We start from the raw sequence: 13,782 nt of genomic DNA, 5'->3' as shown, positions 1-13,782 counted from the left end.
CATTTTTTTCCTCTTTTGGATGACACAAGTCTTGTTTTTGCTTTTTTGTTTTTCCTTTTGGAAGCCACACTGTGTGTTCACTGTGAAATCGTCACCGAAGGCTCCATCTCTTCCCCAAAAGGGAGCCAGCGAAGTAGGTTAAACCAACGGTTTCTCTCCCTGTGGCCTGAATGTTAAGCAGAAGTCCACAATGAATGAAAAGGTTAGAGGAGAAATCATTCTGCCAGCAGTTCTCCAAAGGGCCTGCCTGTTCCCTCCGCCTACAGCCATGACCAAGCCCTTGTGGAGACATCACCGCTCACAGCACCTTTCGGCTCTGCCAGTCAAAATAGGCTTCTGTTGCCTGCTGCCAAACCCCGGGCACCTCCCCGGCCCTGCTAAATTATTTACATGCAGCCGAAATGTCAGACTCAGTCCTGCTGGTAAAGACTTTCTAGCCTCACAAAAATTATCTTGATTAGAATGATTTAAGATAAACAAAAAGCTATTAAGTAACTGAGTAATGACAAAATTGCACTGAGTAATAAGGAAAGTGAATAAGGAAACTTTAAAAGTCTGTTCACTTCGCTATTTCCCTCTGTGTTCTGTACTTGAAAAAGAACAAGTATGTCCTTTATCCTGACTTTACTCTAGAAGCTTAGGAAAGTGAAATGCGGAGAGAGCTCAATGGACAGAATTCATACAGAGCACCAGGGGACACTCCCTGTGCACTGCAGGGAGTGTCCCCCCTCCCCCAAAACACACACGGAGCCAGGAGTAGTCCCAGCAGTGTCACAGGCTCACAGACTGCTCATGCTTTTGCCATGTGAAGACTTTCATGCCTGAGGCATGGCATCTGAGGCACCAAGAGAAGAAAGGATATGCTGTAGCTTGTCCCCACAAGTATTATTCTGATAAATGTATTTCTACCATCTGTGAAAAACAAAAGCAGTGAACATTTCTCCACAGAAAAGTGATGGTGACAACATCTCCTATCCTGGGAATTACCTGTGACTCTCTGTCTCTGTCTCTATATTTTCAAGCCTTCACTCCCCTAATGTTTCCCTGTCACTGTCACTGTCCTCCCGTTCATTGTTCATCAATTTTCTCGAGCGGGCCCAGTAATGTCTCCATTGTGAGACTTGTTATTTGGCATATCGAATACGTCAGGGGGAGCTTGCCAGGCTTTGCCGAGCGGGCGAGAAACTCTCGGTAGCTTGCCGGGCTCTCTGAGAGGGGCAGAGGAATCGAACCCAGCTCTGCCGGGCCGGCTGCATGCAAGGCAGCTGTGCCATCGCTCTAGCCCAATGTTTCCCTAAATAGAACTATTTTACTCATAAGCACAAAAAAGAGGGCTGCAGAGGATAGTACAGTGAACAGGGTGCTTGCCTTGCATGTGGCTGACCTGGGTTCAACCCCCAGCAGCCCATAGAGTCCCTGAGTCCCACCAGGAGTGAACCCTGAGCACAGAGCACAGAGCTAGGAATAAGCCCTGACCATCACTGAATGTAGCCTGTCAACACGGCAGAGTCTGGCAAACTCCCCGTGGCGTAGCCAATATGCCAAATACCAGTAATAATGATGGGTCTCATTCTCCTAACAGGCCTTGAATATAATCTCAGGGCTAGGATGAAGGAGACGTTACTGAGGCCTGCTCGAGGCAATCGACGAATCACTGAGTGTGGCCTAAAAATGGAAAGAAAGAAAGAAAGAAAGAAAGAAAGAAAGAAAGAAAGAAAGAAAGAAAGAAGAAAGAAAGAAAGAGGAAGGAAGGAAGGAAGGAAGGAGGAAAGGAAGGAAGGAAGGAAGGAAGGAAGGAAGGAAGGAAGGAAGGAAGGAAGGAAGGAAGGAAGAAGGAAGAAAAGAGAAAATAAGAAAAGGAAAAAAGGAGAGGAAATAAGAGAAAAGAAGAAAAAAGACAAGGAAAAGGAAAGTGACGGTATCACCTTGGTTGTTATTCAGCGTGACTGGCTCAATTAGCTACTGCAGATTTCTACTAAGCATATTTTAAATCCTTGTATACAAAACCCAGTGATCCCAGAGCACTTTGGCTTCTGTAACTGATTGCCATAGCAGAGTGTCATTTCTCTCAGCCTGGAGGCTGGCCTGCACTCAGTGTGCCAGGTCTGGGGTGTTCTGCGGAGCTGCCTCTTCCTGGCTACAGGCTGCAGCTCCAATATACTCTCAGGTGGTGGAAATGCCAAGGCAGCTCTGGACTTATTTTGGAAGCTCATTAATCCTACCCTGAGGGTCTGTCTTCAAGTGCCTTCTGAAGGCCCCACCTCCTCGATCATCAAAAGGGCATTAAATATCCAGCAGATAAATCGGAGGGGGGACGTAGATAATCATTCAACTTATAGTGATTGCTATTTCTAAGAATTAAATTCTATTTCCTTATCTCAGGTGCTCCTTGCCAATATGGAGGGGGCTTTCAGACATTGTTTTCAATTTTCTGCACCTTTTAAATGCCTCGTATATTAGCATCTAATCATGACACAGAGGTCAGAGGGCGAATGGGTCTGGATGCATGTGGGAGCTACCGTGTGCGTGCGTGCGTGCGTGCGTGCGTGCGTGTGTGTGTGTGTGTGTGTGTGTAGGTGGTAAAGTAGAACAGAAAAAAAAGCTTTCCTAAGAGTCATGTGCTTGTCCACAAGTATGGATATTTTCACAAAAGGACAAATTATACCTCTGAAATCACATCAGACAGTGGCAAGGAGTAAACTCAAGATGGACTGAGGAAAATTTTCCTCCAACTTTTACTAGACTCTTACCTAGTCTAAAGGCTGCCTAAGCTCAGGGTCTTTCATCAACTCCCGAGTACCATGTAGACCCAGGAATGAAATTGACAATTCTTGGTTAGGACTTTGATAGCAATATGCCAAAGCAATTTTATATTTTTTGAAATAAATAGTAAAACACTAGTTCTATATTTTTGTCTTTTCAAAGTTTTATTTGCCCTGCAATTCATTTGGACTATAAAAGTATCTTTATTTTTTAAGAATTGAATATTAAACTATTTTAAAACTTAAAATCACTGCTACAGCACTGTAGCACCGTAACACTGTCATCCCGTTGTTCATCGATTTGCTCGAGTGGACACCAGTAATGTCTCCATTGTGAGACTTGTTATTGTTTTTTGGCATATCGAATACACCATGGGGAGCTTTCCAGGCTCTGCCATGTGAGTGGGATACTCTGGGTAGCTTGCCGGGCTCTCCGAGAGGGATGGAGGAATCGAACCTGGGTCAGCCATGTGCGAACCTGGGTCAGTCATGTGTCACCCTACCCACTGTGCTATCGCTCCAGTCCTCACTGCCACAGATCACTTGAAACTCAATGAAATCAATGACTGAAGTGGCTGTGAATGAAAAGAAAATAAGAATGCAGGCTTCCATGTTCCGAAAATATCCAAAACTGAGATTCTGGAGGCAAAACTTAAGCTTAACACTAATGTTTTCATTGTTCTCAAAATGGAACTTAAATGTGGCCAGAGAACTAGACATAAAATGAGCTTTTTCACACTGGGATGACAGTCCAAGGGGCTAGGTGCTTGCCCTGCATGTGGCCAAACCTGGTTCAATCCCGGGCACTGTACATGATCCCCCAAGCACTGCCCTCAGCCATTCTTGAGCACAGAGACAGGAATAGCTTCTGAGCACTCCCTGATGTTATGTGCTTTTTATATGAAAAAATTAGAAATAAACTTGTATTGCTTAAATGCTACCTGAAAAATTGGTAGAGTCTTTACCAAGCTTTCATTTTATTCTGTTATGTGTGGGGGAGGGTGGTGCTCAGGTGGTCAGGCCACTTTCAGCAATTCCTAGATAACTGGGTTGGAGGTTCTGTGCTAGGGTTAAAGGATGCAGTTGCTATTTGAGCCACGTGGTGCCAGGGGCCATCCAGGGTCATCCCAACAGTGCTCAGGAATAATCTTTCACTGTGGGAATGCAAACCTAATATATGAAATCTATCTGCCATAAAGTAAAATATGAAATCTATATGCCACAGGGGAAAAACATCCACACGAAATATTCCTATGGGCCGGAGCAATAGTGTAGAGGGTAGATGCTTGCCTTGTATGCAGCCAGCTGGGGTTCAACCCCTGGCACCCCATATAGTCCCTCTAAGTGCAGAACCAGGAGTAATCCCTGAAAACTGCTGGGTGAAAAAAAAGAAAAAAATATTCCTGACATCACCTTTCACACAAAAGAAAAGCTGAACATCCAGTAGTACTATAAAATTAGATTTTCTAAATATTCAAAAGAAAAGTCAAATTTTACAAGACATTGTAAAATCATTACTTTTTTTTTTGAAGCACCATAATGATGCGTAATACTTTTATTTGTTTGTTTTGCTTGCTTGTTTATTTAGGGGCCCCACCTGTGAGTGCTCAGGGCTTATTCCTAGCTCTTCACTCGGGGATAACTCCTAGTCAGGATTAAGGATCATATGTGCAGTGTTGGGGATTGAACTCAGGTTGGCTACATGCAAGGTAAATGTCCTGCCCATTGTATTATCTCTCCAGCTCCCTCATATAAGACATTTCTTAAGAGCTGTACTTTACAATCATATTTCTCAGGAAGAGGCAATGAATTTTTTTTTCTTTTTGGTCACACCCAGAGATGCTCAGGGCTTACTGCTGGCTCTGCCCTCAGGAATTACTCCTGGTGGTGCTCAGGGGACCATATGGGATTCTGGGAATCGAACCCAGGATGGCAGTGTGCAAGGCAAATGCCCTACCTGCTGTACTATTGCTCCAGCCCCAAGACAATGAATTTCATAATAAGCATGATTTCCCCACCCCCCCAAATTGGGGAGTGTTTTGACTGTTTATTATACCATCTTTCAAATGCTAAAAGAATCAAGCCATTTGTATCATAAACTCATTCGTTAGTGGCATTTTATTTAAAATTTACAGAAAGAGCCCAGAAAGGAGGAAAGGAAAGAAAGCAAAGCCCCATGAAGGAAATGCCTCAGACCTGCCAGGGGTTGGGGATATGTCCTTTGGCGTTTCAGATAGGAGCTTGATCCCCGATAAAGGGACTAGGAGAAGTATCACAGGTAATGTCATGAGAGCAGCTTTACCACAGACCTGGAGACGAAAGGCCTAAGCTAAGACATGGGCCACGCCCAGCTGATGCAGGCTGCCTGCCTTTGCAGCCTGCAAGCTCTCATTTGTGTTTTGTCTGGGGACTACACCTGGCAGTGCTCAGGGATGACTTCTGGTTCAGTACTCACGGATCACTCCTGGTGGGGCTCAGGGAGCCATATCGATTACTGGGGATCAAGCCCAAGTCAGTTGTGTGCAAGGCAAGCGCCTTAACTGCTGTGCTATTGTACCAGTCCCAGAACTGCCTTCTAATGGATGTGGGCCTTCTGATCCCATCCAATCTCCTAGAACAATGCAGGTGGTTAGTTGAGGAGAGAAACCTCCCATAAAAGCTGCATCTTAATAGCCATAGGAACATTCTATCCAATGAAAAATATGACCTAATTCTGTTACAGAGAAAATGAAGGAATAAAATATACATTAGACTTCTCCAAAAGGTACTAAATATTCATATAGATAAATGAGTGTGTTAAGGGTTTAGAACAATGCCTTTCTATATTTAAAGATACATTTAGGAACAACAGCCAATATCCATCCTCCACCCAGACCTCAGTCAACCCTGCCCCCATCCACAACTCCTGTGGTTTTCAGACCTAAACTTCCAGTGATTCTTTCCCTGGCCATTCCAGACCCAGACAGGGGACACTCTGCATTCCTGGGCTCAGAGAAAGGGACAGTCTTCTTTTGTGGAGTTCAGTTCAGATCAGTGAGGGACAGGAGGTCAACGAGGAGAACATTTAGTGTTTTACAGGTAAGCAACTGAAAGTCATCATAAATCCTTCCAAGACTCCAAAAACTAGGAAACAATTATAATCATGAATAGCACTGTAGCACTGTCTCCCATTGTTCATCGATTTGCTCAAGTGGGCACCAGTAACGTCTCCATTGTGAGACTTGTTGTTACTGTTTTTGGCATATTGAATACGCCATGGGGAGCTTGCCAGGCCCTGCCATGCGGGTGGGATACTCTGGGTAGCTTGCCGGGATATTATGGGTAGCTTGCCGGACTCTCTGAGAGGGATGGAGGAATCAAACCCAGGCCGGCCACGTGAAAGGCAAACGCCCTACCTGCTGTGCTATGGCTCCAGCCCAATCATGAATAATAAAAAAAAATAAAGATTAAATAAAAGGACATGAAGCTTCCATGTATACTGAAATCACTGTCACTGTCCTCCCATTGTTCATTGATTTGCTCGAGCGGGCCCAGTAACATTGTGAGACTTGTTACCGTGTTTGGCATATCGAATACGTTGCAGGGAGCTTGCCAGGCTTTGCCCTGCGGGCGAGATACTTTCGGTAGCTTGCTGGGCTCTCCGAGAGGGGTGGAGAAATCGAACCCGGGTCACCCGGGTCAGCCACATGGAAGGCAAACGCCCTACCTGCTGTGCTCTCGCTCCAGCCCGTATATTGAAATAAAAATATCTTTTTAGATGTTTCTGATGCTAAAAGTTGGGATTAGGGGTTGGAGCGAGAGCACAATGGGTAGGGTGTTTGCTTGCACACGGCCGACCCGGGTTCGATTCCCAGCATCCCATAGGGTCCCCTGAGCATCGCCAGGAGTAACTCCTGAGTGCAGAGCCAGGACTAACCCCTGTGCATCGCCAGGTGTGACCCAAAAAGCAAAAAAAAAAAAAGTTGGGATTAGTTCTTGAGACCAGAAACTCGCTTTCTCCTTCCTCTGCTTTGGTGATGGGGCGAGGCCGGTGGGGGGCGGGGGCGGCGGGGGGTTGCTAGTCTTGCTCTCCCGCCATGGGCCATCTCCCTTAACTTACCGGCCAGACGCAGTAAGGCAACTTACCCGGAGTCTCCACTCTGCGGTAGTGGTAGGGGTTGATGCACACCTCCTTCTGCTTGGAACCAAATGGGAACTCACAGCACTCCAGGGGCTTCAGCTCATGGTGAGACTGGAGATCCGGCCAGCGCCACACCCGGCAGTAGATGACGTGTGGCAGCCCCTTTCGGTGGGAGACCTGCAGCCGCCCGTCCAGGGAGCGGGGGATGGTCACACACTTGCTGGGCTGCCCGGGACAGCTGAGGGCCCGCTCCAGCTCATCCATGGCCCCTTTCTTCTTCTTTAGTTTCTTCACCAAAGAGTCGACAGCCTTCTCGGCCCACTTTTCCTCTTCATCTCCTTGCTTCCAGCCTAGCAGCCTTTTCACGGCTGGGCTGGTGAAGGAGAAGAGGGAGCTGATGGGGGTGCTGGAGTGCATAAGAGGTGGACTCCAGGTGTCCAGGGCACACAGCAACTGGACGGACTTCACCGCCTGCGGAGACCCAGGAGAGTAAGTGGCAGGTGTCTTTCTCCAGATGTCATAGGTATGGGGTCCCCAAGAATGACTCAGGTCTTCCTTTTCTTCAGGAATGAACTGTGACCAGTGAGGATGGGAAGTGGACTGATGCTCTAAACCCTGGAACAGACTGGTCAACTCTGAAACACAAGACAAGATGTTGATACTTAATGAGAGAAGAGTTTTTGTGTTTGTTTGTTTTTCGCTTTTGGGGTCACACCCAGCGATGCACAGGGGTTACTCCTGGCTCTGCAGTCAGGAATTACCCCTGGCAGTGCTCAGGGAACTGTATGGGATGCTGGGAATCAAACCCAGGTCAGCCGCATGCGAGGCAAACGCCCTACCTTCTGTACTATCACTCCAGACCTGCTTAGAAAAGTTTTAAGAAAAAGATTAAACATTAAATAAGAGGGCCAGAGACACAGTAAAGCAGGGAAAGTGCATGCCTTGCACTGATCCAGGAGAAAACCCTAAGCACTGCAGAATGTGACACCCAACAAAACAACAAAATTGAACAGGAAGGGCAAATATTCTTCCACAATCTCTTAGACTTGATACCCCCTCTCCTTGACTCTCCCTCTCCTTCTCCCTCTCCTCTCCTACCTATATACAAGTATTGGTAATTCTGTTTTGAAAACATATTTCAGTAGACTTCTATTCAACTCAGCATTTCAACCAAAACCAGAGTTCTGGCGCACCTCACTGTTCACTCACCTGAATTACCATGACAATCTCTGAAGTCACTCCTCTACTCCAGGTCTAATTCTGCTACTCTCAAGTACAATTTTCCACAAGTCACTTTCCTATTTAAAACTACAGGGGCCAGAGAGATAGGACAGTGCGGATGGCATGTGTGTTGCATGCAGCCAACCCAAGTTCAATCCTAGTATCCCATCTGGTCTACTTAGACCTCCCAGAGTAATTGCTGAGTGTAGAGCCAGAAGTAACCTCTGAGCACTGCCAAGTATGGTCCCAAAACAAAACAAAAAAAGAATTACAGTGGCTCCTGGTATGAACATCCAAGTACAAACTTCTCTGCCTCCACCATTGAGGAGGTGGGAGGGGATCTCCTTCCTTCCTTGTTTATAGGTATGCAGTCGGTCTATCTTAATTTTAGAAAATGTATATTAATCAAAATTAGTCACACCCACCAACTGGCCCCCAGCTCTGTGTAATCCCATCAACGGCCAAGACCCAGAGACTATAAAACCCAGCTCCCGGAAGCACGTGGCCGCATTCACGGCTGTGTGACATCTTATTATCTCATCCTTACTTTGACAACCTGGCAGGCTACCACGTGTAGCCTGCCCACGTGGCAGAGTCTGGCAAACTCCCCGTGGTGTACCCAATATGCCAGATACCAGTAACAATGATGGGTCTCATTCTCCTAACCCTGAAAGAGCCTTGAATGTGGCACTTTTTATAATCTCGGGGCTAGGACGAAGGAGTTACTGGTGCCTGCTCAGGCAATCAACAAACAACAGGAAGATCGTGATCGTGATATTAATCAAAAAAATTAGGATCATGAATAATCTCATTACTCATATATTCTTCCAAACTCTTCTTTTACAGGACGGTGGCTCTCCAAGTATGACTGAAGGATCTATGGGTGTTCTGTGGGATGGCGTGTGTGAGTTCCAACTCAGTTTATTTTCCAACTCCCTGTCTCCTCATGCTTCAACCAAGCAACCAAAACTGGATGGAAGCAGAAGAGAATCTAAGTGTTATCTATTAAACTGGCAGTCAAAGGATTTTAAAAGATATAATACACCCCTCACTATTTTGTAGATTATATATACTTTTCTAAAAGATAGTCTTGAAAAATTAAAAAAAAATAGGGCCCTTAGAGATTAGAGCACATGTCTTGCATGTGACGAATCCCAGTTGGACTTGAAGCACCCCGTGTGGTCCCCAGAACATCACCAGGTGCAGCTTCGGATTATCCAAGTCACAGGAATCCCCAGCCCTGCAGGTGCTTCCTGACCTGAGCACCACACGGGAGGCCCCGAACCAAAATTAAATTAAAATGAAATAATAAACATTAATGTGTTAATATGCAATGGATTTGTTACTGCCTTTTTTATTTATTTATTTATTTTTTTACAGTTGTAGACTTACAATTTTTTTTGTGCTTGGGTTTCAATTATACAATGATCAGATACCCATCCCTCCACCAGTGCCCGTTTTTCACCACCATGGATAATATCCCTCCCACCCCCATCCCCCCATCCCCCCCTGCCTCTGTGGCAGGACAATCCCCTGTGTTCTCTCTCTCCGTTTGGGTGTTGTGGTCTGCAAAAGAGGCATTGAGTGGCAAACATGTTCAGTCCATAGTCTACTTTCGACATGCATCTCCCCTCCTGGGAGGATCCTCCAAACATCCTTTATTTGGTGCTCCCTTCTCTATCTGAACTGCCCTTTCCTCTAGGATACCCGGCTGGCCTCTAAGTTATGGAGTAATCCTCCTGGTGCTGATCTCAGCTATTCTTGGGTATTAATCTCATACTTTGTTACTTTATATCCCCCAGATGAATGCAATCTTTCTATGTCTATCCCTCTCTTTCTGACTCATTTCGCTTAGCATGATACTTTCCATATTGTACCACTTGTATGTAAATTTCATGACTTCATCTTTTCTAACAGCTACATAGTACTCCATTGTGTAGATGTACCAAAGTTTCTTTAACCAGTCATCTGTTCTTGGGCATTCAGGTTTCTTCCAGTTTCTGGCTATTGTAAAGAGTGCTGCAATGAACAAACAAGTGCAGATGTCACTTCGACTATACATTTTTGCTTCTCTGGGATATATTCCCAGGAGTGGTATTGCTGGGTCAAATGGGAGCTCAATTTCTAATTTTTTGAGAATCGTCCATACTGTTGTCCAGAAGGGCTGAACCAGTCGACATTCCCACCAACAGTGAAGGAGTGTCCCTTTCTCGCCACATCCACGCCAGCATTGGTTGCTTTTGTTCTTTTGAATGTGGGCCAGTCTCTGAGGTGTGAGATGGTATCTCATTGTGGTTTTGATCTGCATCTCTCTGATGATTAATGATGTAGAGCATTTTCTCATGTGCTTTTTTGCCATTCGGATTTCTTCTTTGAGAAAGTTTCTGTTCATTTCATTGCCCCATTTTTGGATGGGGTTGGATGTTTTCTTCTTGTGGAGTTTAACCAGTATTTTGTATATCCTGGATATCAACCCCCTGTCAGATGTGTATTCGGCGAATATCCTTTCCCATTCTGTAGACTGTCTTTGTATTTTGGTCACTGTTTCTTTGGAGGTGCAGAAGCTTCTTAGTTTAAGATAGTCCCATTTATCTATCTCTGTTTTCACTTGCTTGGCCAGTGGCGTGGCATCTTTGAAGATACCATTAGCTTCAATATCATGGAGGGTTTTGCCAACTTTATCTTCAATGTACCTTATGGTTTCTGGTCTGATGTTGAGGTCTTTAATCCATTTTGATCTTACTTTTGTACATGGTGTTAGGCAGAGTTCTGAGCCTATTTTTTTGCATGTAGCCGTCCAATGATGCCAACATAATTTATTAAAGAGGCTTTCCTTACTCCACTTCACATTACTTGCACCTTTATCAAAGATTAGATGATCATATGATTGAGGGGAGATGTCAGTGTATTCAACCCTGTTCCATTGGTCTGCAGTTCTGCCTTTGTTCCAGTACCATGCTGTTTTAATTATTACTGCTTTGTAGTACAGTTTGAAGTTAGGGAGGTTGATTCCCCCCATTTTCTTTTTCCCAAGAATTGCTTTAGCTATTCGTGGGGGCTTATTGTTCCATATAAATTTCAGGAGTGTTTGCCCCATTTCTTTGAAGAATGTCATGGGTATCCTTATAGGGATTGCATTGAATTTATACAATGCTTTCGGTAGTATTGCCATTTTGACAATGTTAAGTCTCCCGACCCATGAGCAGGGGATATCTTTCCATTTCCTCATGTCCTCTTTTATTTCCTGAAGTAGCGTTTTGTAGTTTTCTTTGTACAGGTCCTTTACTTCCTTAGTTAAGCTGATTCCTAGGTACTTGATTTTCTGGGGCACAATTGTGAACGGGATTGTTTTTTTCATGTTGCTTTCTTCTCTCTCACTGTTTGCGTATAGGAAAGCCATGGACTTTTGGGTATTGATTTTATAACCTGCAACTTTACTATACGAGTCTATTGTTTCTAGGAGTTTTTTGGTGGAGGTTATTGGGTTTGTTACTGCCTTTGAGTGAGTCAATAAATGCTAAAATTCTCAAGTTTAACTCCTAAAATAGTACAAAGTGACACTTACTGAAGAGAATTTTCACTTTGCTGAAGGGAAAGCTGTACTTTCCTGAATCATATTAGATGAACTTCCACAGACAAAGGTGCTTTCTACACACCAAATATTTTGATCATCATCAGGTGACCCATCTGAGATAGCCTGGTTACAACCAAAAATCAATACGAACGAATGAGTATGGATGAGATGCTTCAATAAATTTTCAAATAAATATTAAAGAATGCCGTATTGCTTATTCTTATAGAGACTTAGCACCATAAACAGGTAAACTAAAATGAAATGAGAGTCGAGAGAGCTGTTCTTTCACACAGCCTTAGCTGACAGCCATTTTTTTTCACTCAGCAGTCTGATTTACACTCAAGTTTATTTGGAAATGTTGGTTGCTGTGGCGTAACCAACATGAATTTATACTGTTAAGTCGCTCTGTTTAAATTCTGTTTACTTAACAGAGACAGGCTGCCTTAAAGCAGTTCTAGAGGGGCAGCAACTTTTAAAGGGCAGTGAGATGAGTGAGTAACCTGAAACCAAGGAGTTTTGAATTCTCTTAGGTCCGTGGGTTTTGCTATTAGTAAATTGTATCATAAATCTCTCAGCTCAGGCCAGTGGTAGAGAAAAGCTTTCTATAAAACATTTAGTTTTATAAATGTACCCTTTAAGAAAAAGTTTTTTCCTTAAAAAATACTAGTTCTGGGCTGGAGCAATAGCACAGCGGGTAGGGCGTTTGCCTTGCACGTGGCCGACCCAGGTTCGATTCCCAGCATCCCATATGGTCCCCCAAGCACCACCAGGAGTAATTCCTGAGTGAAGAGCCAGGAGTAACCCCTGTGCATCGCCGGGTGTGACCCAAAAAGCAAAAAAAAAAAAAAAATACTAGTTCTCTAAGCAAGTTTTGCTCTTTCTACTCTCTCCTTTTTTCTTTTAACTGTGAGTCCCTATCTATTAATGGCATGTGAAATAAAAACAGTTTTCGTGAAATAGAATAGACCATATTGCAGCAGCACAGCTAACAAAAAAAGTAAGTTTTCAGTCCAAGACTGTGTTGCTCAGTCGTAGAATGAAGGCTAGGATGTGTGTATGAGACCATGGATTCAATTTCTAGCATCAAAAACATATATTTAAAGAAAAAAGGAAAAGTATTTCACCAAGACTTCTCCACCTGAGGTGTGTGTGTGTGTTCTGAGCGTGTGATGCGGGTCTGTGCGTGTGTCTGGATGCACACACATCTCTAGGGCAACAATGCAAAATGTATTTGTCACTCTGGGTTGGTTCTTTTTTTAAAAAAAAAGTTTGACAAGCACTATCTCTAAACTATATAGATCTCAAACATGACTGGTTTCCTCTGATGGGTAACTTTCAGGATCAAAACATTTTTTACCCTGGAGAACTCCAAACTCGAGAGTCTGTGGAACATGGACCTGCAGACTCATTTCATTGTCGCAGCCTACATCAGTCAGTTTTACACTGGCTCCCAAACGTGGATTTTTCCCTCTGTAAAATGTAGCTCCTCTCTTGACGCACAGGCCCTTGCATGGAGGCAGTCTCCAAAGAGGCTTATGGAGGATCTCAGAGAGACAAACACCACATTCCTAAGAGTAGCCTCCCAGTTAGGGAAGGAAGAAACAGAAAACACCTCCAAATTGAGGCTTAATAAAGCTACCTGGAGGGTAGACAGATGCTGGAAATTTTATTTTCTAAAATTGTCTATTTGTTTGATATGTATATTTATTTATAGAAGAGTAAATATAAAACAATCACTCAAACTTAGAATTTCACTTAGAGCTAGGTTCTTGGGTATAGTAATATTTGTCCGGGGGAACAATTTTTAGTTCATAAAGCTTATTCCCTTCTTATCCCTAAACTGTTTTAGCTACTCGGAGGACATAGGATGTGTGTTTAGCTCCGGCTGACTGTCACCCTGATATGAATGTCAGCACTGCAGGCCCCAACTCTGCCTCTCCCCGTTTGCTCAGTGGTGTCAATCTGGCTCTGACTTGATCCTCACTGTCAGATCACTGCAATGCCGAGAGCTTAGTCACTTGAACTCTTGTGGTCTCCAAAAGACTCCAATACCCAGGTTCACCACTGCACTGTCACTGCACTGTCCTCCCGTTCATCAATTTTCT

At 44.2% G+C, this 13,782-nt stretch overlaps 1 protein-coding gene across 1 annotated transcript in view; it reads right to left on the bottom strand.

Moving 5' to 3' along the window:
- SMAD9 (SMAD family member 9) overlaps positions 1-13,782 on the bottom strand; it is an 80,694-nt gene that overhangs the window by 29,472 nt on the left and 37,440 nt on the right. The window contains exon 2 of the mRNA XM_056109794.1: positions 6,888-7,517. Within this exon, the coding sequence (XP_055965769.1) occupies positions 6,888-7,299 (412 nt within the window). The 5' untranslated portion in view covers positions 7,300-7,517. The remainder of the gene's footprint in view (positions 1-6,887; positions 7,518-13,782) is intronic.

The sequence above is a fragment of the Sorex fumeus genome, unplaced genomic scaffold (assembly GCF_029834395.1).
Source record: "Sorex fumeus unplaced genomic scaffold, SorFum_2.1 ptg000008l, whole genome shotgun sequence".
NCBI lineage: Eukaryota > Metazoa > Chordata > Mammalia > Eulipotyphla > Soricidae > Sorex > Sorex fumeus.
This window is presented reverse-complemented; position numbering and strand designations above follow the sequence as displayed.